The 25,807-nt window shown below is 42.5% G+C and overlaps 1 protein-coding gene across 1 annotated transcript in view; it reads left to right on the forward strand.

Moving 5' to 3' along the window:
• frmd4a (FERM domain containing 4A) overlaps positions 1-25,807 on the forward strand; it is a 55,655-nt gene that overhangs the window by 14,135 nt on the left and 15,713 nt on the right. Inside the window, 10 exon segments of the mRNA XM_063901497.1 lie at positions 9,052-9,117; positions 13,834-13,928; positions 15,488-15,580; positions 18,318-18,402; positions 20,614-20,670; positions 21,414-21,436; positions 23,197-23,280; positions 23,381-23,446; positions 23,543-23,600; positions 23,812-23,898. Of these exon segments, the coding sequence (XP_063757567.1) occupies positions 9,052-9,117; positions 13,834-13,928; positions 15,488-15,580; positions 18,318-18,402; positions 20,614-20,670; positions 21,414-21,436; positions 23,197-23,280; positions 23,381-23,446; positions 23,543-23,600; positions 23,812-23,898 (714 nt within the window).

Below are 25,807 nucleotides of genomic sequence, written 5' to 3' on the forward strand. Positions count from 1 at the left end.
ACTTCTGTACACCCTTTTACTGAGGTATTATAGCCCCAAGAGTAACACCAATATGTTGGGAGGTGATGAGGTGGAGTGAAGGTTGGGGGCGGTTGTCTTTGTAAAAGTGTGCATGTTGACTTTACAGAGTGAAGAATGCCCTTGTCTTTTTCATACATAATACTGTTGTTGGCTGGATTGAATCTCTTTCTGAGGGAAACATACATTGCATGCCTCAAAATGTCAGATGTATACCCCTGGGTCATACCTTTGCCTGTTACAGTGTCTTAGCATTGTCTTACAGTGCCTCCTCCTCTAAGTGCCCTACATTTCGGGCAGAGAGTGCATAGCGAAGACAGCTAAAGCTCCTTGAAAGTTGTCATGACAACTTTTGTTTGCATCCTAGGTTGGAGAGCATGGGGGAGTGGGGCTGGTCAAACATTTATGTGTGTGTGTGTGTGTGTGTGTGTGTGTGTCTGTCTGTGTGTGGCTGTGTGTGGCTGGTCAAACATTTATGTGTGTGTGTGTGTGTGTGTGTGTGTGTGTGTGTGTGTGTGTGTGTGTGTGTGTGTGTGTGTGTGTGTGTCTGTGTGTGTCTGTGTGTCTGTGTGTGGCTGGTCAAACATTTATGTGTGTGTGTGTGTGTGTGTGTGTGTGTGTGTGTGTGTGTGTGTGTGTGTGTGTGTGTGTGTGTGTGTGTGTGTGTGTGCTTCACAGCACAGGTTGTGTCCATGCCTCTTAGCTTGAGAAGTAAGTGCTTTTAAAACCTAAGAGTTATTATGTAGATGGAAGCTCACCGAGCTCCTGTAGAGCCGGGGCCTTGAATGATGTCGTTCTGTTGCTGTCTCCCTAATTAGCTTGGAGGGTCTTTGGAGCCCCTGAAGGACACCCAACCGCACACACACAATCACACACACACAAACACTCGCACTCACACACGAACAAGGGCAAAATCAGTAAAGAACAGAGGGGATTTGTTCGCTTTTAACCCAAAAAAACCTTTCTCCTGTCCCCTGCTGTTCTGGTCTCAGGGTACATGTTTAATAAGCTAGCAGAATACATTAGGACGCACACACACACACACACGGACCACACACACTTATAGAGTTTTCAGACAGGACTGTTTAATATTCAGCGTGCTAAATGATTAGAGTGTTTGGTATTCTATCCAGACGCAGGACGGGATAGAGGCCACTGGAGTTCAGCCGCTCTGCAGTACACAGTGCCCTTGAGTTTAGGCAGTGTGTGTTTCTGTGTGTGTGTGTGTGTGTGTGTGTGTGTGTGTGTGTGTGTGTGTGTGTGTGTGTGTGTGTGTGTGTTAGTTTGTTTATTAGAAACCAAAAGAAAGACAGAAGAAGTAGCAGAGAGGTAAAGGGAGGTCAACAAGCAAGAAGATTCATCAATCAACGAAGTTCAATTCATTTACAGGAATTTTTAAAAAAGAGTACACACACACACACACACACACAGAGACTGTATATATATATATATATATATAGGTTAGGATACGAGTTTAGCAGTGTAGAAACAAATACCCCATTCTACGTCACTCTGTCTTTCTGTGTGCATAGCTAAGAGTATCAGTGAACACAGGGTCACTCAGGTCTACGGTGATTTCTCACTGTGTAAATTATAGATGGAGAGAGGAGGTGTACGGGTAAAATATCCTTCTCCTGTGAACGACTCTTTCTCTGTCACACACACACACACACACACACACACACACACACACACACACACACACACACACACTCACATACAGACTGACAACCTCAAAGCTTGCAGATCAACCGCCATTATCACTGAAACTGTGATTCATTGAGATAAAAGTATCAAAGACATGACATCACTCGTACCTTTTTGTCCTCTCTTCTTGTTACGCTCTCAGCGCTCTGGCTCCCCCTCTCGCTCCTTTCACTTTGTGCTCTGTCCTTCCTCAGAAGCTACTTTACTTATTGAAACAACTTATATCCATTTCATTTAAAACACAGAGTAAAGGTTTAACCACCTTTTCAGAGGACATATACCAAGATATAGACACAGACTGTTTTTCAACCAAGTGTTCCCTTTGGACTAGAATTTTAGGAATGTCCCAATTTGTGTCAGTGAATGGCCAAGCAGACCAGAAAAAAAAGAAAAACCCGCCTGTAAGAGAGGGAATCGTTAACTGTGGAAGAAAGGAAGCTTGCCCCTCCTTTGGGAATAAGGCAAATTGGAATTATCCCTTTTGACTATTTTGAATACAGCTAATCCCCATGAAAGAGCACAGATGTAAATAAGACATAAAGTGCAAACATATTCAGATGCTTGGTAGCATGCAAAAAGAAGAAACTCTCTCTCTGCAGTACCATGCTCTAAAAGGCTTTTATTTTTATTGGATATCATCAAGATAGACATTTGCTGTGGTTCATTTTAGAGCTTTCTGTATGAAATCTTACTTCAGGCTATATATGAATGTATATCCACATGTTTACATCTATATGACCCAGTTTTTTTTCAGGCAGCTAAAAACTAGATAAAATGTACAGCACAAGATAATCCTTCCCCTGTTATGACATAGTTACGCTGGATATTTATTACCTTTTTTTTGTTATTATTATTTTACAGTACCGTTCAGTGGGAACCTGGAAAAGAATGCAAACCACATTAGTCCTTTAGGAATGTTTCAACAAGGTGAGGTTGTAAGTGTTGCAAATAACTCTCTGAACCTTTAATGGATTGTTCTGTCTGAATATATCAAACTTTTGTACTCCTTCTGGTACTATGAAGTATGAGCTAAGAGAGGATGCCTAATTCTTTGCAATTTATTAGGAATTAAAGCTCTCAGGATGCATATGGCAGCAAAATTGACCTGAGCAGGGATGATTTGTGTTGATTCAGCACATCTAAAGTTAGGATTGCACAGAATCTATTACAAAGCACAGTTTTTTCTGTGTGTATTGGTTCTACTGAAACTCCTCACGGCAAAGTTCCTACATTCACAGTTCAACATCTCAGTCAGTTTTAGAGAAACTTGGGATTCCATGTAAAACTATGAGGAATCATTGCCTGAAAAAATCGAGAACGACAGTCTGGGAATGGTGCTTTGTAGTAAAAATGGGAACAAAGCAGAGTTGGCTACAGAAATATCTCCAGTTTGTTTGAAGTGCCAGTGTGTTTCTGATTTTAAAAACGCCCTAACTGGAACCACATTTCAGTCCCAAAGTCACTCACGGGCAGGGAGGGTGGAGCTCACAGACACACACACATGTACACACTTGAACAAACAAAACAGATCTCTCCCGGTCAGTCGTTTCTCTAGACATTCCTGGCTGCCTTTCCATGACCCTCCCTGCTCCGTCTCACTCTGCCGCTACATCAGGCTCTGGATGGAGAAGATGGATTTGGCCCTGCTATTATTTTTCCATCAGCTTTTCAATAACCCATTCAACCGACACTGTAGAGTATTGAGAGCCACAGTCTGTTTTGTTGAATCTTGTGTTGTAATCTAATCTGCACCACATGCAGATACTGTTACATTAAAACTGACGACGAGTCATAAAGCCTATTCAGCTACGATGATCTCAGTGTCATAAATCACCGTAGGACTGCTGGTGTCAGACCATGCTTGCTCTCAAAGTGACGTGTTTAAGAGTGTTTGTTTAGTCTGCATACATATGGGAGAGATGCAGACAAAGACAGACAGAGGAAGACAGAGAGAGAGCATGGTGTGTGTATGTGTGTGTGTGTGTGTGTGTGTGTGTGTCAGTCCTAACTCCCTACCGCAGTGTCCCACAGTCGGGGTTACAGAGATTCTCCATCTTGCTTCAATTAACCACTCTGCGCTGTTTATATCACATTCCACCAATATAGGTTACCTTTTCCAACACAGACCATCAGCCCCGTTCCCCTGCCCGACTCTAAAACCTGACTCTGATACCCATTGCCTGTTAAACCCTTCCTCACCCATCCAGATCTTTCCCCTTTGGAGCCCTACACCATAAAAATGCAGCAGATCAGCACCTCATTACGACCACACCTCAGCCTGGAATAGAAGCCCACCGGCTCCATAACAGGGCTCTGTCAGGGCACAGATATGTCACACCTAAAAGTGTTTCTCACCTTGTGGGTCTCGGAAACACCCTTTGTAGGTCATTGAAAGGTGACCATGTAAAAGTTAGGGAAGTTAAGGGCCATGAGTATTGGACAGAGAGGCTTACTGAATCACAGCTGTTTGTTATTGTTCCTTCCTGCCTTGCTTCCTTTCTTCCTTCCTTTTCCTCTTTGTGAGGCGGTCTCCCTTTGGTAACTGGAGCTCCTAAAATCCATTCCAAACAGGAAAAATCATTCAAAAACTCATGTACTTTAAGTGTTCAGGATCTTCCTCCTGCATTTTTTGGCCTTCCTGTTTTTTTCTTTGTCAGTTTTATCCCATTCCCCCACTGCATTTTCCCCTTCTCTCTCCCTCACTTGCATTGGCCAAACAACAGGCCCCTTGTGATAGCAAACTGAGGAAGTTACCAATAAAGGCAGATATGTATTTGACCGGAGAAAGCGAAGGAGGAACGGGTGTATGTACAAAAGCCAAAGAAAGAGTCATCTGGAGATGTTTAAGTTGGACAGGCCAGTTTCCGGTGTCTGGAACAGGCCAAAAATATCCAGAAACAGAAAAATCCAGCAGGGAGGGGAAAGGACACACCTCCTCTTTTCTCATGTGACCTTCTACATTCAGCAAAATAAGCTGAATTGTGGGCCTGCAGCATAAGCTTTGGTAGCAACAAACTGTTCAAGCCAAGCACATTAAATTTAATTGCATCTTCGTTTTGCTTAATTTCTGGGAATGGAGAATTCCAGAAGAATCCGGCATATTTAGGACTATAAACAGCTGTCGTATTTCAAATATTGTGCAACTGCATTTGGCTCAGACAAGCTGTTTATGACAGAAAAAAAGGATTATTTTTCGACAATAATTTGTCAAGTTTCCTTGATGATGACAGCTTAGCATGTGTGTACTATGTATGCATGCATACTGTTCATGTGCTACATGTGGCCTCACTGTATTCATCATGTGGGGATTACTCATGTTGTAAAACAATAATAGAAACAGACAAGCCTACGCTTGCCGAGTTATACAAATACTTTACTGACAGTAGGTATAGGCTTTGCTCTGCTTTCAAAGCACACACTGGTATCTATTTATGGAACCAAAAACTGGACTGATTTTGTTATGTTTACAACCTGGTGGTCTCAACGGCTGCTGCAGCAACATAAGGTGAGCACAAGTGCCCGATTTAGGTCATACAAAAAGACCAGTAAATCCAACGGCTCCAGTGGACTAAAGACTAGAGTCACCCAAGCAAGCCAAACCTGAGCAAGATGATCTGTGTTTTCAAATTGCAGACAGGAAGTGACAGGCTAGAAAGATAGAGACCGAACAAGGGATGTAAAGTTCTTACTGAATGTCCTACTTTTTAGCAGAGCCATTTGAGGCTTATATCTATCAAAAAACACAAACCTATGTTACTGTGTAATAAAACTTACAAGGACAGGGTCTTTCTTATTTCGGGAAAAAAAAAACTGATTTTACACAGCAGGCAATGTGTGTCAAACTGCTCATTGTCATGTATCAGCAGTGCATCACTTGTTTTAAAGGCAGGGTATTAATGTGCTCTGCAGACACAGATGTCAGTTTGGGTTCGTACACACACACACACACACACACACACACACACACACACACACACACACACACACACACACACACACACACACACACACACACACACACACACACAACAGGGAGAGAGAGGTCTGCAGTTTCTCATGGCTGTGAGCTGCTGCTGCAGAAAATTTCCCCTCATCTCCTCCTCTCCCCGCCCCCACATCTTGCCTCCATTATTCCCGTGTTTTCGAAGCAACTCTAATGACAACGAAAACATATCTGGAAGTGAATGCAAACTGGAATACACTCGACCGTAATCCGTTTCTTCGGCTCGTCCCCCTCGGTTGCTGACCGTTGGTACGGTCTCGCGCTATCACGTTCACTCACCGTTTGTGCACGGTGCCGGTAGCGAGAGGGGGGTTGGTCGACCGGGATTAGCCCCGTGAGAAGCTCACTGCCTTCGGAAGGAGGGAGGAGAGCCAGCCGTGGTAGACGCTCCATGGTCGCCTAGTTGTCTCTACATTAGAAAGCGCGGATGTGAGATGTAGCGTCTCTGGTGAACAGAAGGGAGAAAAAGAGAGCTGCGTCGATTAACGTTAACTAATGGTCAGTAACATGGATGCTGATGTGCCTCTTCCTCTAGGCCGGCTGGGAAAACGGGTTTTTTTGGACGATTTTCTGGCAGTGACACGACTCGTTTCTTTCTGGGATTAATCATTTGTTTTTTTGAATATTTTCTCTCTGCTCTTGGAGCCGGTTTTTGTGTGGGAGCATCGCAGGCAGCGTTTGTTTGCAAGGTAACTAACTAATGATAACGTTAGTGCTGTGGCCAGAACTGGCCCAAGCATCACTGTCAGCTGATTGTTTGTGTGTGTCTGCTATTTGGTGTCAGCTCCAGCGACACAATGAAGCATTTTGAATGTGGCTGCTTTATTCATTGTTTATTGTCACGTTTTATCTTTTGATTTCACCGTTTCATGCCAATGAGTCAGGCATGAGGTTGTTTCTTGGCCAATACAAACCTGACTAGTAATGGGTGAGAAATGTTGGAGGGTTACATGCAGAATGAATCACACACCATGGCAGTACCACATGTGTGTGCATATGTTTCGCTCAGGTTATTTTCTCTCAGGTGTAATGTCCACAGCATACATTGGTTAGAGCAAAGATGCTGTAAATATATGCAGTGGTTTTTATCATATTCAAAAAACCGTGTAAAAATATCTGTATTCAACTGTCTCATGGTGCAGCAATATTCCACATGTTCCTTTTTTGTATTGAGTGTAATTGGTAAAAGCTATTCATAGAAACTTTATTGCATTTGGTTTCATGGTGGAAATAAACTCAGTAGCATGTGTCCAATCCCACAAAGTGAATTTTCAGGACTAAAACCAATAAGCGTCTGTGTCTGATTGAGTTCCCTAATGTTAGCCTGAAGGCAGTGATTTGTTACCTTGACGTTAAGGTTCGTACTATTCCCAGGTGTGTCAAGCATAGTACCAGTGTGTGTGTGTGTGTGTACACTGTCTGCATTGCAGTTTAAAGTATTCTGCCGACAAAATACAACAGTACAGTAGGATGTTTGGTCAGCAAACTATTGCCCTCTCTTATCTACATGTCCAAACCTACTAGTAAATATATGTATTTGTTTAGCCAGCCAAAAAAAACCTGAAATAAGATATTTGCATAATAACTGTGCACAACATTTGATACACTAGGCATCTCAGGATTGTTATACTTTTTATATTTGTCTAGAAATAATCATGTTTATGTATGATATTCTACTCAGTTGTCATGACACTACCACTTCAATCCGTGTATACAGTATACACATGAAAAGTTTTGGAAAGAAAATGTAACTCCATGAAAGGACGTGAAAACAAAAGTTATATTGATGTGTGTGTGTTACTGTGTGCACAGGTGCACAGAATCTAAACCCTCAAACCACAGGAGATCAATGGTGAGTGGGAGGGTACACCAAACCCTTCAAAGTAGAAGCTGCACTCACACACACGTACAAACACACAAACACACCAACACACACACACCAGTAATCATTCAGCAGAGTTCACACAGAGATGAGTGTTAAGACACAACTCTGTCACTCCTCTCCCGCTCTTTCTCTGGTATTTTCAGCTCTCTGCTAAAGCTGCCACCTGGATGCAAGCTGGCATAAGCGGTGAGAAAGTAAGAGTATGTTATTCTCATGTTGTGGACACACCCTTACCAAATTGCAAGTGCCTCAGGTGGCCCATTTGATCCGTGTGGTGAAGAGTTTCAAACCGGTTACGCTTATGTTTATGGCATCTATGTCTAAGAGGGCTTTCTCATTCCATTTTTACCAATGATAATGTCTCTCTTTCTTTCTTTCTTTCTTTCTTTCCCTTCTCCATTTTTACCCCTATACACACCTCCCCCTGGTGTCCCTCCCCAACTCCCAGATGTGAGGGGAGTGTGGGAGGAGCCAGGGGGTATTTGTGTACCTCAGGGTCCCCGCTTCCTGTGAAAATTGTAGAGAAACTCCACATGTGCTGAAAACACCAGCACACACACACACAAACAAACATGTGCTGAATACTCTTTTTTGCATTTTTAAACTGTTATTGTTTACATTATACCCTGCATAAGCAAATTTTAGGACAGGTTTGAATAATTGGCTTGGGTTTTTCAGTAGTCACATGTTTGATCTTACTTGTGTTTATGTGGCGCATATTTACAACAGTTGACAATTAAACCATTGCACCTGCTTCAGTGTTTACACTTGAACGTGGCAGACGGATTATCACTTTATTAGCAGCTCTACTCTTTAAACATTGTATCAACAGCGCAGAGAATTTTAAAAAACATTTTTAGCATTGAGCTTCACTTATTGTGTTATCCACTGATGGATAATGGATTTCCTGCTCAAGAAGGAATGCTAGAAATGTCAGTGAGGTAGAGAGCAGCGCAGGACGTTGTCTCTATTGGCCAATTGTGTAGCGGGGTCAGCTAACCGTAGTGAGAATTCCCTGAGATACAACCTTTTAGTCCCAATACCAATACATGGGCTTCGGATATCTGACTGGTACCAATCCTTTTGTGTTTATTAAGCTGTATGTCTCCCTGTGCGGTAAGCTAACATCAGACTTGATTTAAACATTGCTTTCATAACTTTGTTAAACCAGCAGTGTTACTGCCACCCCTCCACACATTGACATTCCAGATTTAGAGATTGACGTAGCAAGCAAGAAATACCTCCAAATTGTTGCCATGTTTGTTATTATACAATCTACCGGCGTGCTGCTGCCAAATGATGTAGTACGCGCATTTGCTCCAGCTATTTGAGTCAGTATCGGCCTATTTTGATCCATTTAACACGTACATTAGTATAACATGTCATATCTTTAATAAAAAGTTTGACAGGAATCCCTCTTTTTGTCTCTTTTTCTCAGATGACGGAGGGGAGGCGATGTCAGGTCCATCTCCTGGACGACAGGAAGCTGGAGCTCCTTGTACAGGTGAGTCCCTCCTCCTCTTTCCTCCCTCTCTCCTTGCAGACTCTCATTTCCTTAGAGCGAGGAAGATGCGATGTGTGGTGTCCTGAGGGACTCGGTTACTGCTGATCCAGGGATATTTGGTCAGCAGTAGGTGACTTTGCTTTTCCTTAATGCTCACCTGATCTCTCAACACACACACCACACACACACAAGCGTGCATGCAGCACACCCTGCCCTGATTTACCTTCCCTGTAGAAGCCTTGAGATCTGTCCTTATAATGTCCTAAACAGAAAAAGCATGAGTTTCTAAACTCAGTGCCTTCCCACAATGCCTCAGAAATGCCCAGAATGATTTAACAGAAAACATTTGTGTAATTGATAATGCTCCTTCTTATCCTGCAAACATCTCTGTATAATTGATAAAGCTCCATGCAATCCTCCAATTGTCCAGACAAAACAAAGCTGCATGCTGCCCCCCCCCTCCCCCTACTTTCAGCTTTCAATTTTACCCTGCAGGCCTTTCTGCAGTAATGGCCAAAGGCAGCAGCAGCACCCATTGCACGCTCATCCATCCCTTGTTTGCTATTTAAAGCCCACACCCTTTGTAGATAGCTATTTAATACTGTAGATCTGCTCTGGTCTGCTTTATGTTTTACACCCAGGGTTAAACCCTCTTATGAAAGCTTTTTCCATCACACAATAACACATATTTCATTAGGTAGGGATTTTCTGTTCTTTATAAACTGTGTGGCCCTCTCTGTAATGTAACCTCTCCCTTCACTTCCCCTTTTCTCCATTGATTGTTGAGGACATACACTTTCATCAAATATAAGATCCCTCTCATGGTTTGACTTCAAATTGAATAGCCTTTTCATGTGCGGCTCCTTCCTCTCGTCCTAACTTTTCTTTGGCCCCTTTTGGTCTGACCCGATTCTACTGCAAATGAGACAACATAAAGTAATTGCCCTGGAACAGTAGAAGAAGAGGATGCAGAGAATAGAAAGATCGACACGGAAACTCAGGAGGTTTGAGAGGGAGAGAGAAAAGTGCGATGAGAGCTTAGGAATACAGAGACAGGAGATGACACTAAAGGGATGGGAATGGAGAGGAGAAAATGGAGGCTAGAGCTGTGGATAGGTCTGCTGACTTTCTGATTCGATTACTCTGTCAGAACTGATCCTCTCTTTCAAATTGGTACTTGTCTTTGCACCTCTTCCACACTCTTTTCTCTCCCCATCGCTCTTGACTTTCTACTTCTCAGTATCCATTTATTTTTCAGCTCATTCTAGCCTTACCTGCCCCCTTCTAAATTGAAAATACAAAACACAGCTTCAGCAGTTCTGTATCTCATCCATCTATTATCCCTTCTGCTCGCCATTCCTCATCTTGGCCATTCAGAAAGGAAATGACCAGGAATTAAACAAAAAGAGAGTTGAATATAAACATTGAAGTAATCTTTGTTTTATGTAAAGAGTTTTACAGATACTTGAAGTCGTGTGAGAGAGAAAATATCAGTTCTGTTTACCACATAATACACTCAATTTAACACATGGTATTTTTACTGTTTGGCAATGGTATTATCAAGAGAGAAGTCAGGAAGAGGGGATGTTATTAACAATCCATTGTCATAAAAATCAGGATGCTGCTGTCTTTTTTTCTCTTATTTTCTATCCTCGGTTCTCTACAGTAAGCCATTAAGTTGTTTTTGGACCCCAGAGAATGTCGTTCTCATTTTAAAGTAACTAACAAAGCAGTCAGGACCTATCTTAATTTGAAAAAAATATTTATCTCTAGAAGAGATGATGATAACTCACGCAGATTTACACACTCCATTGTGCTCTATTCATGTTCTCACTGATCATTTATAACCAGTGCGGTCAAGTCTGTCCTGTTGCGGTTTTCATATAACTTCCTGTCGCAGTCCGAGCGCAGCAGCCAGCTCGCCTTTTTGAAAAGTTGGATCTCACTTCTGTCACTGACGTGTAACATTGACCAGCAGTTTATTCCCAGAAGAGTAATTCAACTTTTCCTTCTTCCACGTCCCCTTCCTCCTATCCTTGATAGTGTTGTTTATGGAGCAATGCCTCATTGGGTGAGAACTATGTGTTAGAAGGCCAACATGCAGGCTGTAAAGATTGAAGCTAACCCCCAAATATATTTCATTAAGATCTCCATCACTGCCTTAGTTGGAGTTGTGTAGGTTTAAGAGTGAATGGGGTATTCATCTGTATAGTTTAACTCTTTCACACCGATGTTTATGTGAAGAAAACTGAAATGTTTTAATGTAACATGGAAAGAAGCTACATTAAAAGTCTGTTCACAGAACCAGTTGAAATTCTAAAAATCATTTTCCCTTCCCACCCTTGGACTCTTGGGTTGGCATTGAGAAATGAGTTAGCAGCCCATAAATCCGGGCAATCCTAAAGGCGCCTGGCTAGCTGTTTGCTGAGATTGGGCCAGCCAGGCGAGTGAGCTACTGTTGTGTGTTAGTCACTTGTCTGGGGGTTTGCTTTAGCCTCTCTCCTCCTATCTTGCACTCCCCTGTAATTCTCATACTGTTAATTATCTGTGCTGCTGAGGAGGCACAGGCTAAATGTCTATTAGCAGTAATGCTGTCTAAGCTAGCAGAGAGCTTTACTGCTTGATAGATGGCTGCATACTGTGTGTGTGTGTTTATATTCAGTATCATCTGTGTGATTCTGGAATGTGTGGGTGTGTTTAATGTGCCCTATCACTTACCTTATTACCTGTCATTCACTGTCTGTATCACTGTTGGTATCTTCCACGACGTAATTACACATCCTCTAGGTATCTGGCATTTCACAGATAAGCTGTAGTGTAAGGAAGGGAGGGGGGGCTTCACTTGAAGGGAGAAGCAAACTCAATTATACTCTCAGTGATTTTTAAAAGAGATTTTCACAGTCTGCTTGGTATTCATAACAATGCCGAGGCAAGAAGTTAGCTTAACCTTGCAGGGGTCCTTCTGTTCTTTTTCAACTTCAGCCTTGCACTTCTTGTATCCTGGGGCTCATTTCATCTCCATCTCATCTTTCTAACAGTTTACTCTATGTGTCCATGTGTCTCCGTCCCCCCACTCTTTGTTTCTTATGTTGTGGTGGCACGGATGCCGTTTAATTGATATTGTTGCCAGAGCAGTTGACTGCTGTGAAGTAATGAGAGACCACGGCTGTGTGCATGTCTCTAGCACAACCAAAACATTTATTACTGTTAATACCATAAAGATGCCTTGCTTCCAGACCTAAAATTTCCACATCTAAAATGTTTTCTGAGCACTTCAAAGAGCTCTAGTACCACTTTTTTGACTTGCTGCTCTTCTATTTGGAGAAACGACAGAGTCAATCAAAGCCTTTGTGGATGGGAATCAGTCAGATTCCGACGGATCAGTACCTGTATAGTTCAGGACAACTCTTAAACCCCTGCTCTGGATGTATTGAACTACATGCACTCATAGTATAAATACAAAGTTAGCATGTAATTTAGCATTTCCTAATAATTCAAATGCTCAAAGGTTTGTAGTAAGGTTAGATCAAACACAAGAGACACATCAAGATAGTACATTAGCCATTTTGTTTCCTATTTAACACTTTTTATCTCGTACAGATGTGAAACATGCACATATGTGGCAGCTGTGTCCTATATGTTAGCTTCTATTCTCTCCAGAGTCATTTCTGTGTTCAGGATCACTGTAGGCGTCGTGCTTATGTGAGATCTAGGTCATTGGAGTTGTGTTTCTGTGTGTGCATGTATGTGTGTATGTTATGCTCGCTGTGTGTATGACATCACCTCCTCTTTAAATAGCTCTCAGTAGCTTCTGCCACCGAAGTTATGCAGTGAATAGATAGTAAAGGACCTCAGGGAGAGATTGTTAAGAGTGTGGCACATTTAGCTCTGTGTGTGTGTGTGTGTGTGTGTGTGTGTGTGTGTGTGTGTGTGTGTGTGTGTGTGTGTGTGTGTGTGTGTGTGCGTGCGTGTGTGCGGTACATTTTTTCCTTGTCCCCTATCCTATACACATACACATCACACATGTACCTCCTGTGTGTTGTGAGTGGGCTGCATACATGTTGTGCATGGGCTCTTTAGTGCATATGTACATGCAAAATGTGTGTGTGTGCCTGTAATGAAACTGTAGGCAGCGGGGCACACCCATGGTTAACCTCAGGGTGGGGTGTGCAGTTACTCTGGATGTCACAAACCAGCAGCATATGGCAGAAGTCCCCGGGCTCTGCCTGGCTTTAAGATGCTCTGTGAGCTCTGAGCGTCATGATAAATGCAGGTTGTTCTTATGTAAAGCTCGGACAGTATTCCACAGTATTAGCTAGTTAGGAAGCTCCTATGCTAGCTGCAGCTATTTCCCTACAATTCAGTGGTTGAGCCCGGAGCCATGACTCTGCAGTGGAGGTTTGGGTCAGATGGGAGGAAAGCAGGGAGGGGAAGGGCACGGCACCTGCACCGTCAGCAACATCCACACACTCCATCCATCTTTCTCGCACTCTCTCTTTCTCATTTATCTCCTCCTCTCTTGCTCTTTTCCTCTTTTCCCCCTTGTTTGTGAGAAACCTTAGTCATTGCAGTAAATCAATAGCTGATAGAAAACATTAACATAACGCTCTACACATGTACTTGTTCCAATTTCTCGGCTCTCACACTGAGACAGTACTTTATAACTGAAAATAAACCATAATGAGAGCATTACTAATATGTCTGTCCCCCCTGCAGCCCAAGCTGATGGCAAAGGACTTGCTGGACCTCGTGGCCTCGCACTTCAACCTCAAGGAGAAGGAGTACTTTGGTATCGCGTACACAGACGAAACGTAAGTCGCACTCTGATAGTGAAGCTTTTGAAAGTGAACTCTCTATATGGTGTGTGAGTATCCCAGGACTAGGTCTAGAGTTTGTTTGTTTGTTGGATTGTGTTTGCATGTGTTCTCCCCTGTAACGTTTATTTGTATTAGTCAATTTATTGAACATGTTAACAAAGACTTTACAAGGTATAACAATTAATAATAGTTTTCCTTCATGTTCAAAAGGGGCAAGAAGAAGCTTAAAAATATTTCTGGTCCTACCCCCTCTAGCAAACATTATCGAAATTAAAGTTCAGTTCATAGTCGTCAGCATTTGTGATATTTGACTTGTTGTTTTTTTAAATAAAAATCATCTCTTTGTACAAATCAAAAGAATAATCAAATAATCCATTGGGTGACAAAGGTGAAAAAAATGACATCGAGCATTCTTTGTATTTGTTTTAAGCATTCTTTGCAGTAGCATGTTTTTATTTATATGTTATGTTTGTGCTTTGAATATGTTAAGCGCCACAATAATAACTCCACTTCACTTAAATATGGTTTCAGAAATATTCAATGTGTTAAATGTGGCCCTTTGTTTTTCCCTTGTTTCTTTCCTGCTGAATTTTATAATGTATACTTAGTGTATTTAGCTTTTGTTTGTATAAGTTTGTTTAAAAGTATAGTATAACATGCTCTTAGAAAAAACCTAGATATCCAGTTTCTGTTTCCCACCTTTTTTTTTTTGCAAGTTAAAGGACATGGCTACTGTCATTCAAGTCAAAGAAACATCTTGATCATGAATATCCTGCTGAAACAGACACTGACGTTTGATCAAATAGCTAATAATAAAGGGCTTTGATGCTATGATGAGGTTACCAGTATCTTGCTCTGGGCTAGCTCAAGATCACAAGTCTGTGTCTGTCAGAAGGATAGGTACGAGGACTGAGCTTCAAATGCTAAACTGACATTCAAATGAGCTTTATTGTGTTTGGTGACCTAGAAAGAAAATGTTCCAGAACTCGTCCTGCAATATACAAATGATTTACATACAGGGAAACATGACCATGGCCTTTGTTTTCTCTCTTTGATACCAAGGAAAAACAGCCTCTGCGCCATGGCATTTACATGGCTGTGACAGCAAAGCCATGTCATCTTTGTAGTTTTAGCTCCCCAGGGCTAATTCTATGATGTGTAGATTTGTTGCGAGGGCCTGGGGAGAGCAGACGCCTCGGCGCTGACCGCTCAGTGGTCAAAGAGGCCGTTTGGGAGGGAAACACATGATAGATTGAGAGACAGAAGGAGGGAGAGCTAGAGAGAGAGAGATGTTGCTCAGTTGCTCAGGAGACCATGCAGGGTTACCAGGGTGACAAGCTGTCTCTGCAGTTTTTCTCTCAGTTGGAGGGGGACAGAGAAAAGAGAGGGGGGGGGGGGAAGGGGGGCAACAGAAGGGAAGACATGGCAATAGGAAGAGAAATTTGGGGAGTTTCAAGAAAAGAAAATGTTTAGCATCATTTTATAAGTTCTGTCTTTTTGTATAATTATACCTGCTGAATAAAAGGCATTGATTGGCTGTTTTGTCTCAACAGGGGCCATTTCAGTTGGCTGCAGTTGGACCGCAGGGTATTAGAACACGAGTTCCCGAAGAAATCTGGTCCCATTGTCCTCTACTTCTGTGTCAGGTGAGTCGCTCTTTATTAAATTACTCATCTAACTAACCCATGCCTCGGTCTCTGATTACATTGTTTGAATGTATGTGAAAGAGAGGGAGGGAGTGCGTCGCTGTATGCCTTCATGTGGTAATAGGAACAGATTAACAAGGTTAGTTATGACAGGCCTCTATGAAATTGCTTTGATCCTAGAGTTAAACTCCCGCCACGAGGCCTCTCAGCCAATCATGAACCTCTTAGACCTTATCATTATGCGGTGCATGAAAATCCTGTCAAGTAGCTTTGCGGTGACTACAAAGTGCCCTATTCCAAAGAAGACGGCAGGATCACGTAAGCCGTACCCTTTCTGTACTATACTCTTTTATAAAGATCACTTAAATAATGCTCGTGCCTTGTTTGTTAAAGATTAATGCGTCGATTGAAATGCTAAAACATGAAAGAAAATAATCTGGCTCTTGACCTAACCATAACAAAACATCAAATCTTGCAGTTTGCTCTTCCTGCTGTATTGGAGTCTGCTTCTCGTTTAAAGCAGACCCTTCTATGACCTGTCATGATAGGGTCATGGAGTAACCCTACAATCCCACACTACTCTCTTGGCCCTTTGCACTGCTCATACAATAGCCCCTCTCATATTTAAAAGCTCACCACACTCACACAAGTGTGCATGTGTGTGTGTTTGTGTGCATGTGGGTGTTTTATCTTCAATAGGCTTCTTGAAAATGCAAGAAAAAGGCACCTGACCTGCATGGATATTTTCTAATCTTTCCCGGCCTCAAATGAAAACACACAGCCGTCCCGGCCCACTCTCTCTCCAAACACACACTCACACACAGGAGCTCTCAGTCAGAGCCTGCAAAAGGGAAAGCCAAGCCTTTGTTTTGGGTCCACTTATGTCCCCAACAAATGTCCATGATGTCACATACACCCCAGGGAACTGAGCTTGGTTAGCAACGTACATAGTAACGTGACGCACAATAACTCCGCTTGACAATGTCACTGAGTAGTCACTTCCAGGGCGACATTTACGAGACAGCTCACCACGACACAATGAGGTGACTGTATAGCAAAATGGTATTCTTAGACTTATTGTTCACCCTGTTTAGTAAACAATGTTGTCCTTGTACAATGTCATATACTACAAACATGTGCAGATGAGTATCATTTGCTGCATTTAGGACCTATCTCAGTAAAGTGGCATTAATATACCATCACGCTTTACCTTATGTAAGGTATAACACATAAACAAATAAATGTGTGTGTCTGTGGTCAGAGTGTGGGTCACTGAGTGTGTATTTACATAAACTATAGGTGTTTAAGGATGTTGTGGTGGAGGTTCTGTGACATTGTGAACTTTGACACCGTTTAGAGGCTGCATCCCCCCTTTTCATTCTCGCAGTTTAGTGCAAGCTCTCACCTCAATCTTTCCAAATGTCACAATGACTACACCCCCCTCCCACACACACACACAACACACCCAACCCTTAGAAACACATACACATGCATAGGCAGACTCAGGACTTTAATGGAGCCACCGTACGCCCAAATGTCAGGCCTGAATCCATTATCAGTTTGAGCATATTGTTTTCATTAGCACAAGGAAAGGTTGTTTCTGGGTGCAGGTGTGTCACTGCCTAGGTGCATGCACGTCATGTATTTGCATGCTTATGTGGTGTCTGTGTGATGCGTGTGTTCCCACTGAATCAGCTGGAGGTGGGCTTCTGCATAGCCTTTTGGCATGCTTGCTGCTGTGCTGGCAGTGTGTGTGTATACCTCATCAACACCGTGGCTTTAATTAAATGTTCCCACTGAATATTGACAAGGCTCCTCTCATTTTCTCCTGCAGCTCAATGGGTAACGCGATTTAAACCCTCCAACATTGATCCTCCCACAATCCCTCTGACTCAATACCTTTACACTCTATACACACACAAATCGACAAATACACTCACGTGTCTTCATAGGAACATGTGCTTAGCCCACAGTATGCACACTTTTGGGATACATCAAGTCACATACTGATGGTGTTTGGGATGTTAGCTTCCATCAAAGAAGAACTAACAATCAGTAACTTCCCAGCGTACCATCACTGCTCCCCTCTTGCTCTGCGTGTATTCATGAGCTAAATTTAGACAGCATTATTATGTTAGCTCCATCATCACCGCGCTGCTAGAAGTGGGTTACTGTGCTTCTATTTTTGTGTGTGTATGTGTGTGTGTGTGTGTGTGTGTGTGTGTGTGTGTGTGTGTGTGTGTGTGTGTGTGTGTGTGTGTGTGTGTGTGTGGTGTATGTGCATGTGGAATCACTACACACTGCTGATGATGCAGAGAAGTAGACAATGTGTGAACTGCATCATGTGCACATTCAATCTGTGTGTGTGTGTGTGTGTGTGTGTGTGTGTGTGTGTGTGTGTGTGTGTGTGTGTGTGTGTGTGTGTGTGTGTGTGTGTGTGTGTGTGTGTGTGTGAGTGAGTGTGTGTGTGCATTCAGATTGTGGAATGTGCTCACACTCACAAACTAATAATGGATTGTTGCCAGCACACTTGGTGAGAGAGGGAATCTGTTTAAGAAGTGTACAGGGTCAGCCTTTGGTATGGTGGTCCCCCTTCTGGTCCCTCTGGGCGTTGCAGATATCTGTCTCTTATGCACACGACTATATGTTGATAAATTGTGTTTGTTATTTTTGTTTCTGGGTCAAAAACAATATAAACCTTCCTGATTTAATTAAATGTGTCCCTCTATGTTTTCAGGTTCTACATCGAGAGTATATCCTACCTGAAGGATAATGCTACCATTGAGCTGTTTTTTCTTAATGCCAAGTCCATCATCTACAAGGTAAACAAGGTCATCCGTTACCATAATGCATATTCATAATACTGTTGATTGGGATGTGTTTATTTTAAATTCATTACATATAAAGGTGGTGAGTTTTCTTCTGGACTTGCTAAAAAAGAGGTGGGGGTGTTCAGTGGGTATATTTCAAGTTCAAATTATCTGGAGGAGTGGGATTTGTACCGTTTTTGAAGCATGCCACTTCATTTGCCAATTTTTGGTTTCTAAATGAAGATTCCCGCTTGGGCTTTGGTGTTCCACACTGATTTGGTGAAGCAGAAAATGTGAAACATTTGCATCAGCTGTTGCCCATCATTATATGTGCGGCTCCACATTCCAGCAAATAGCGCATAATTTGACACATTTTCTGCCATCTGTCAGTGTTGAAGCACATTTATTCCGGCTGTTAAAATAAACACTACATAAGCCCCCTAAAAGAAATGCAAATATACATTTTGAACATTTGGTGACTGACTTAGAGCCTTCCTCTAAAAGAAGGCAATATCTAAGCCTTCTTGAGGTGCAGTTAACTGGTTCCCTTTCTCCTTACAAAACCTACTTCCTCCCCTGTAAAAAGACACAACTATAGTCCTGTTAGTGTACTGTGGATTCAGTGACACCAGTGTTCAGCAGATATTGTGCCTGTCCAGAAGAGGGCGTATGTGCCCGAAAAAAAAGGAATGGGGCAATAACGACCCAATCAAAGCTCTGTAGAAAGGTCTGATAATATCAAAAGACCCATTATTTTCAGTGCTGAAAATGTAAAGCCATGACATTTTTATTTTTGTTGGATGAATGTTCAGACTAGTGTGTCAGTTTCTTATAAAAAAAAGCGTTATATAAACCTGACATACTGTAGCCTAACTAGGGTGGTTTTAAATAGTAAACCATCCTAAGTTTGCATTGGAGGTTTGAGTTGTCTAGTTTAATTCTATATGCAAGCATCCGTCTTACTGCAGTTTCGATTAGGAAGACACTCAGGGGGAATTCACAATCAATGTATTGCGGCCCCTGATAGCATCAGGAATCGTGCATCACCTGCTACCGCTATCTGCCCCATCTCAAGGTGGATTAACAATAGATGTTGCTCAAACACAATTGGAAGGTTTTGCTTCTGCGTACAATTTGCAGCAGATGTAGGCACATGACCTAATTTGAATATGTGCAAATAGCACAGGAGCGCTTCAACACTATTTGCTTGGCTGCGCAGATAGGGATGCACTTCACCCTTTGTGGGTGCTTTGAGAATTACATGTTTTTTTGTGTCTTATTTGTGGCTGCAAAAGGGCGCAATCCTCTTGTGAATTCGCCCATGAGACCTGAATGGCAGTGGTTATGTAACTGAGGGATAGACTGTCCCACAAACAGAAATTTCTGATTCAGTCACATTATTATTAGCTCTATAAAATATCCCTCAAGCTTAACACAAATTGTCTCTCTCAAAGAAAGAACAAGAAAAGAAAAATAATGCAGTCTTTTTCAGAAAACATGTTTCGTGTACAGATTGGTTATGAAATGTTTCTCATGATATATAACCCTACTCCTGTTAGTGTTTGGTTACGTAGTGAGAAACCTTCTCTGCTGTGCTGTGGGAACACATACAGTACAGCAACACACTCTCTGTGACGGTTTGATGCCACGTGGGTGGTACACCCAGGGTGGGTTTGTTCAGTGTAGTGTTTCATCCTGGCTGTCTGATCTCCCAACAAATTAAGAGGTCGATTGTAAAGGGAGCATTCCAGGCATACTTGACCCACTACTCACTGCTGAATACCCTTCTCCCCCCCCACTATCCATGCAGACGAAGCACATGCACATGGTCTGTGATTACAAACACCGAAAAAAGACATTTGATTGTCATGAAGTCTTCCTTTTCCCATGTTATTAAAAACAATATAACATTTGAAACAACACCTTTGGAAAATGTAACGAGTAATCAGTAACCAGTGCATCCATGCCTACCCTCAATCCCCCTCTCTCAAACCCCCTCTGTTTGCCTCTAATCTCTGAGCTCCATCCACATGTAGAGGTCATGAAATTAGAGAAGGGAGAGTGGAAAACTGGAGGGGTAGTGCTAGGGAATGAAAGTTACTAGCAACCCTTCTTGGATAAATGGAGGATGATTAGAGACACGGCCCCTTTTCTCCCAACATGTTAACTCAGTAAAAGTAAGAAATTCTTCTCTAACTCTTCTCTTCTCTCTTTTTCTTGCAGGAGCTTATTGAAGTGGACAGTGATGTTGTTTTCGAACTGGCTTCCTTTATCCTACAAGTGAGATAAAGCTTGTTTTTTAAGTGTTGGTTGTCTGTTTGGATATGAGCACATGCAGCCAAACGCACTGGTTGCTCCAGGGGCTGTTGCTCGGCATTGAAACAGTTTTGAAATGTTCTTCCAAAATGTCTCCACCAGCCTTCAATCCTAATTGACCATGATTGAATTCACATTTTCTATTGCAGTCATAATTGACGATGATTAAACCTAAATGATCTAATGCGGTCACCAATCTGTCAGTAATCTGCCATGATGCTGGGAGATTTTAAAACCTAAAAACCTCAACTCTCTTTGTTGGGAGAAATTCTTGGCTACCGGCTAAATATTCAGTGCTGTCAGTCGGTGCTAATATAACACAGAGCAGCAGGGAAACTCTCACAAATTCTCCTCAACTCTCCTATCCCTTTCAGTCCATTAACTACGATGCTGCAAGGTCAGGTTACACATAGACTTGGCTGAGTGGTTTGTCTATGTGTGTGTGCATGTGTGTGTGTGTGTGCGTGTGCCCTCGTTGCAGGTGCAGATGCACAGTATCAGATATCTGCTCTGTTGGCCTTCAGAGGCTTCACTCCAGATGGAGGTTTAATATTTCTCTCTGATTCCAGCACAGCAGAGCAGGCTGCACATTCACCAATGCACACCGAACATAAACACAGATTTTACGGTCACTGCTTGGTGCTCATATCCATATATGTAAATCCCTTCTCCTCTCACTTCTTTTTCTCTCCCTTTCTGATCCACAGGAGGCTAAAGGGGATTTCACCAGGTAAGCACATTAGTGACTTGCAGTCATTTGTAATGTACGTGAAAGTGAAGGTTGTAGCTATGAGGGATTTTTTCAAATGTTTATACCACATTTTCCGTCTCCATTTTCATCCTCAGTGACAGGGTGGTTGTGTTAATACATGTTTATTCAGAAGTAAGCGGCTTAGAGAGAAGGACAATAGAAGTGATATCAGTCGTCTTGTCTGCTCCTCTGCTCCCCTGAGCACTGAGGTGCATCACTGGGAACTTCTTTGTTTCCGAGCTTGGTTTACACCCCTCCCTGCTTCTTTCCTGCTGTCCTTGTTCCACTTTGGTTCAATCTTGTCAGCCTGTGCTGCCACTCAGTTGTGTTTTGTGTGTCAACATGTGTGTAATAAAAGACTAAAGGTATAAAACTCACAATTAAGGCATACAATATTGTCTTGTACCACCACAGAAAATTCAGAATACATGTTTTAACTCAAATGAATTAAACTCAAGGTGGACTTAATGAATGAAATGAAAGTAAGGTTTCATGTCAGCTATCCTCCACATGTGGCTCTACACATCTGTATGATGTTAGCCTAAATGTATGTCATCCCTTTGTTGTAGCACAGATAACAGCATCCCCTCTGACCTCATTTCCGCCTGTGAATGGAGTAAATAAACACGATATCCTGCAGAGGGCTGGAATGTGACACACTCCTGAGACATTCCTTTCCCCCTTCTCCCGCTTTCCTTACCGTCTTCCTCCCACGCACACATACCTCCCTTCTCTAAAAGCGTTATACACTCTATACACTGTACCATTCCTACATATTAGATTTCACTACATCGGTCTACTCTTCAAAACACTTACTCTTACATATCTTTATTTATATCTTGCAGTAAGGGCTTGCTTTGGAAAATTATATTTCAGTTTTCATTATAAACTATTTATAGTAAAATAATATGTTACAATTATTGATTTGTGTGACTTGTGAAGATGAACCTGTCACAATGGCACAGTGCACACATTGTATTCGTTCAAATGGAGCCCTTTTCTGCCCTTTCATTGAGCACAATGCCAAAGTTTTGCACACCACCACGTTTACCTACTGAGTAGTTACTGAAATGGTTATCATCCAATCCAGACACACAGCTGTGTTCACACATTAGGAACAGACGGGCAGGGTGGATGGGATCTCTTCCAGGGCGTTAGCTCATAGGTTGTCATGTTCCCAGGGCTTCCCCCACTCCTCTGAGGCTTGGGCGGAGGCTGGAGGGAGGCTGGGGGATTAGAGCGGGGTATTAAGACCTCCTGCCGCTGAAGGTCTAAAAAACTGAATCTGAGGCCAAGTCTCTCTGCCTGGGACCCTGTCTAATGGACTCTGTCTATTGGTTATCTGTTGTCCTAGGCACTCCGCAATGTAACTGTATTGAAGTGATTCACATCTGCCTAAAAATAGAAAAAGTGAAGAATTAACAACGTTTTAGATTACATTTAATAACATCAAAATTCTGTCTGTCGGTGTCTGTGCAGCTGTTTTTAGAAAAATGCTCTCTAAAACTGAGAATTGGCCTACAAATTCTCTAAAGTAGAGAGCATTTAGGCCAATCGCATCCATTCCTCTCTCTTGATTAAATTTAGTTCCTTCACCACCAATTTCCCAATGTTATTTTTAAGACAGTCCTGGGAAATATTCCGTTTTGCATTGAGTTGTTGAGCTAAATACCTACAGCAGATCATGATTGTTCTTGCAGAAGTAGTGTTGACCATGTGTTACGGTTTCTCCCTCATAGTATTGATGCAACCAAGTCTGACCTGAAAAAGCTGCCTGCTCTGCCCACCCAGGCCCTGAAGGATCACCCCTCTCTGGCCTACTGGTAAGAGACCAGTCATTTACCGATCAAACCATCACACCACTGCACGGGTCCTCCTCGTCCTAACTTAATTCCTTCTCTATCTTTATTTACTGTCCTACAGTGAAGACAGGGTTGTGGAGCATTACAAAAAGATCAGTGGGCAGTCCAGAGGGCAAGCTATTGTGAAGTAAGTCTGTGAATGTGTCTCTGGTTATGTTTGTTCACCTTATAGAAGGCTGTGTTCTCCGTAACCCTTACATGTCTCTATTTCTGCTCCTCACAGTTATATGAGCATTGCAGAGTCTCTGCCCACATATGGAGTACATTACTATGGTGTAAAGGTACCATTTTACTACTTACCCCCTTTTTCTTACACACACATGCCACACACATTTTTCTTGGTTCTGGGAGTTTGATATAAGTTGTTATGATTGAGCCTAAAGCCATTTGGACTCTGTCTTTCTTTATCTGTCTTTCTTTTTCATTCCCTATCTCTATCTATCAATCACATACACAACCTTTCCTTAAGTGTTTTGGTGTTGTGTGTTTTAGGACAAGCAGGGAATCCCATGGTGGTTGGGTCTGAGCTATAAAGGCATCTTTCAGTATGACCACCAGGACAAAGTCAAACCCAGAAAGGTGAGATGACGCTACCTCCTTCATTTGTATAATTTCCAAAATTGCAGAAGGTTGTGAAGCACAGCGTTATAAAAAAATATTGTGCTTCTGTGTAGTAACTTCCAGGATATATTTGCAGTTTTGGCACCTACGTCTTTACTCTCGTTTTTAATTAGGAGTGGGTATTTAACGTGTTACTTTACAAGGACATTTTTTCATGGCCACCACTGTCTGTTTCTTCCATTCAACGGGTCAGGATATTGTGTTTGGGAAGAGCAGTACTGTATGCTGTACAATACTACTGTCTGGGGACATTCAGTCTTGGAATGTTTCGCATCCTGTCCTGCTTTTATTCCTCTGAATGGGATACTCCTCCCAGTGGATGCAACCAGTGGGCTGCCTGTTAAAGCCTTTCTTACCTCACCTCTGACCTGCAGCCGTCTGTAGGGCCTTGATCTGTGGCATTCAGCCTTGTCTTATAGGGTATGTAATGGGGTTAACAGCATCCCTGCATACTGACTGACCACCAAGACACTCTAACACACACATATACTGATACTCTGTAGCTCATAAACACACACACACAGACACAGACATACACACACTAATGAATGCACACATCCACACACAGGAATTGAACTGAACTCTGAACTCACCATCCTGATGAATACTTCCTGTCTACCAGAGCTTTCCTGTTCCCCACTCACATTGTGTGTGTGTGTGTGTGTGTGTGTGTGTGTGTGTGTGTGTGTGTGTGTGTGTGCGTGCGTGCGTGCGTGCGTGCGTGCGTGCGTGCGTGCGTGCGTGCGTGCGTGCGTGTGTGTGCATGTGTGTGTTTTGATTGGTGCATTCCAGTGTAAATGACTGTCTCACCACTGAACACCCTTCTTTCCTCAAGTACCCAAAATGTGGTGGCTGCTTAGGTGTTAAATAACCATGATGATGGGTGCACTCCACATTTTTCTCACATCAAACTAACACAAAACATTCAGTGAGACCTGTGAAAATGTCACAAACAGTTTTTAAACTCTACAAAGTATAAAAATGTTGGTCGATATGGCAAAGATGGCCAGTGATCGCTTTCTCAGAGGTGAGACGAAGAAGAACGAGAGGGATTTCTGCTGTTTTAGAGCGATATGGAGAGAAGAAAGGGTTAATACCATTCCAACACAAGAGACTTATCAAGCATTCAGCTGCCATGGCAACACTCAGTGTGAGTCATCGGTCCGTTAAGCTTCGGCACTGACCTCCTCACTGTCTACCCTCTCTCTCCTTCTTTCTGTCTCTTCGTCACACACACACACACACACACACACACACACACACACACACACACACACACACACACACACACACACACACACACACACACACATTTAAAAGCAAGAAAGAAAGTAAGACTGGGCCTCCCCACAGCACAAGTGGGATTGTATTGTAAGGAGCTTGACCGAAAAGAGATTTGTAGACTGCATGTCTTGTTAATGCAACATCACAAGACTGACTAAATCCCAATGAACACACTCAGGTTTTTTTTCCACTAATAAGGCAGACAAACAGGGTGGGTGGTGCTCCTTTTACAGAGTTGTTCCATGTTTTAAGGAAGAGACACTCAGAGGTCACTGGGAGCTTTCCCTTTGTTATGGTAGTAATGAGAGTCACCGCTGTTTCATCAAACCAGAGGAAGAGCAGTTGATTTGGTGATTAGTCAATCAGCCGGTCTAGTACCAGTAACCAGTGACTCAGTACTGTGACTCAGTGAGGAGAAGGACCACTAATTATAGAACATTATGGGCCAATTACTGTCTTTTGTCAGAGGAAGAGAGTTTAATCTGTTTTAACATCAAATTTCTTTTTTCATTAATAAGCGACTAAGGGACTCCAACTTGTGGTGTAGAATAGGTGTCTGTGTACTGCAGGCAGTTGTGTTTAA

Source organism: Eleginops maclovinus, chromosome 2 (assembly GCF_036324505.1).
Source record: "Eleginops maclovinus isolate JMC-PN-2008 ecotype Puerto Natales chromosome 2, JC_Emac_rtc_rv5, whole genome shotgun sequence".
NCBI lineage: Eukaryota > Metazoa > Chordata > Actinopteri > Perciformes > Eleginopidae > Eleginops > Eleginops maclovinus.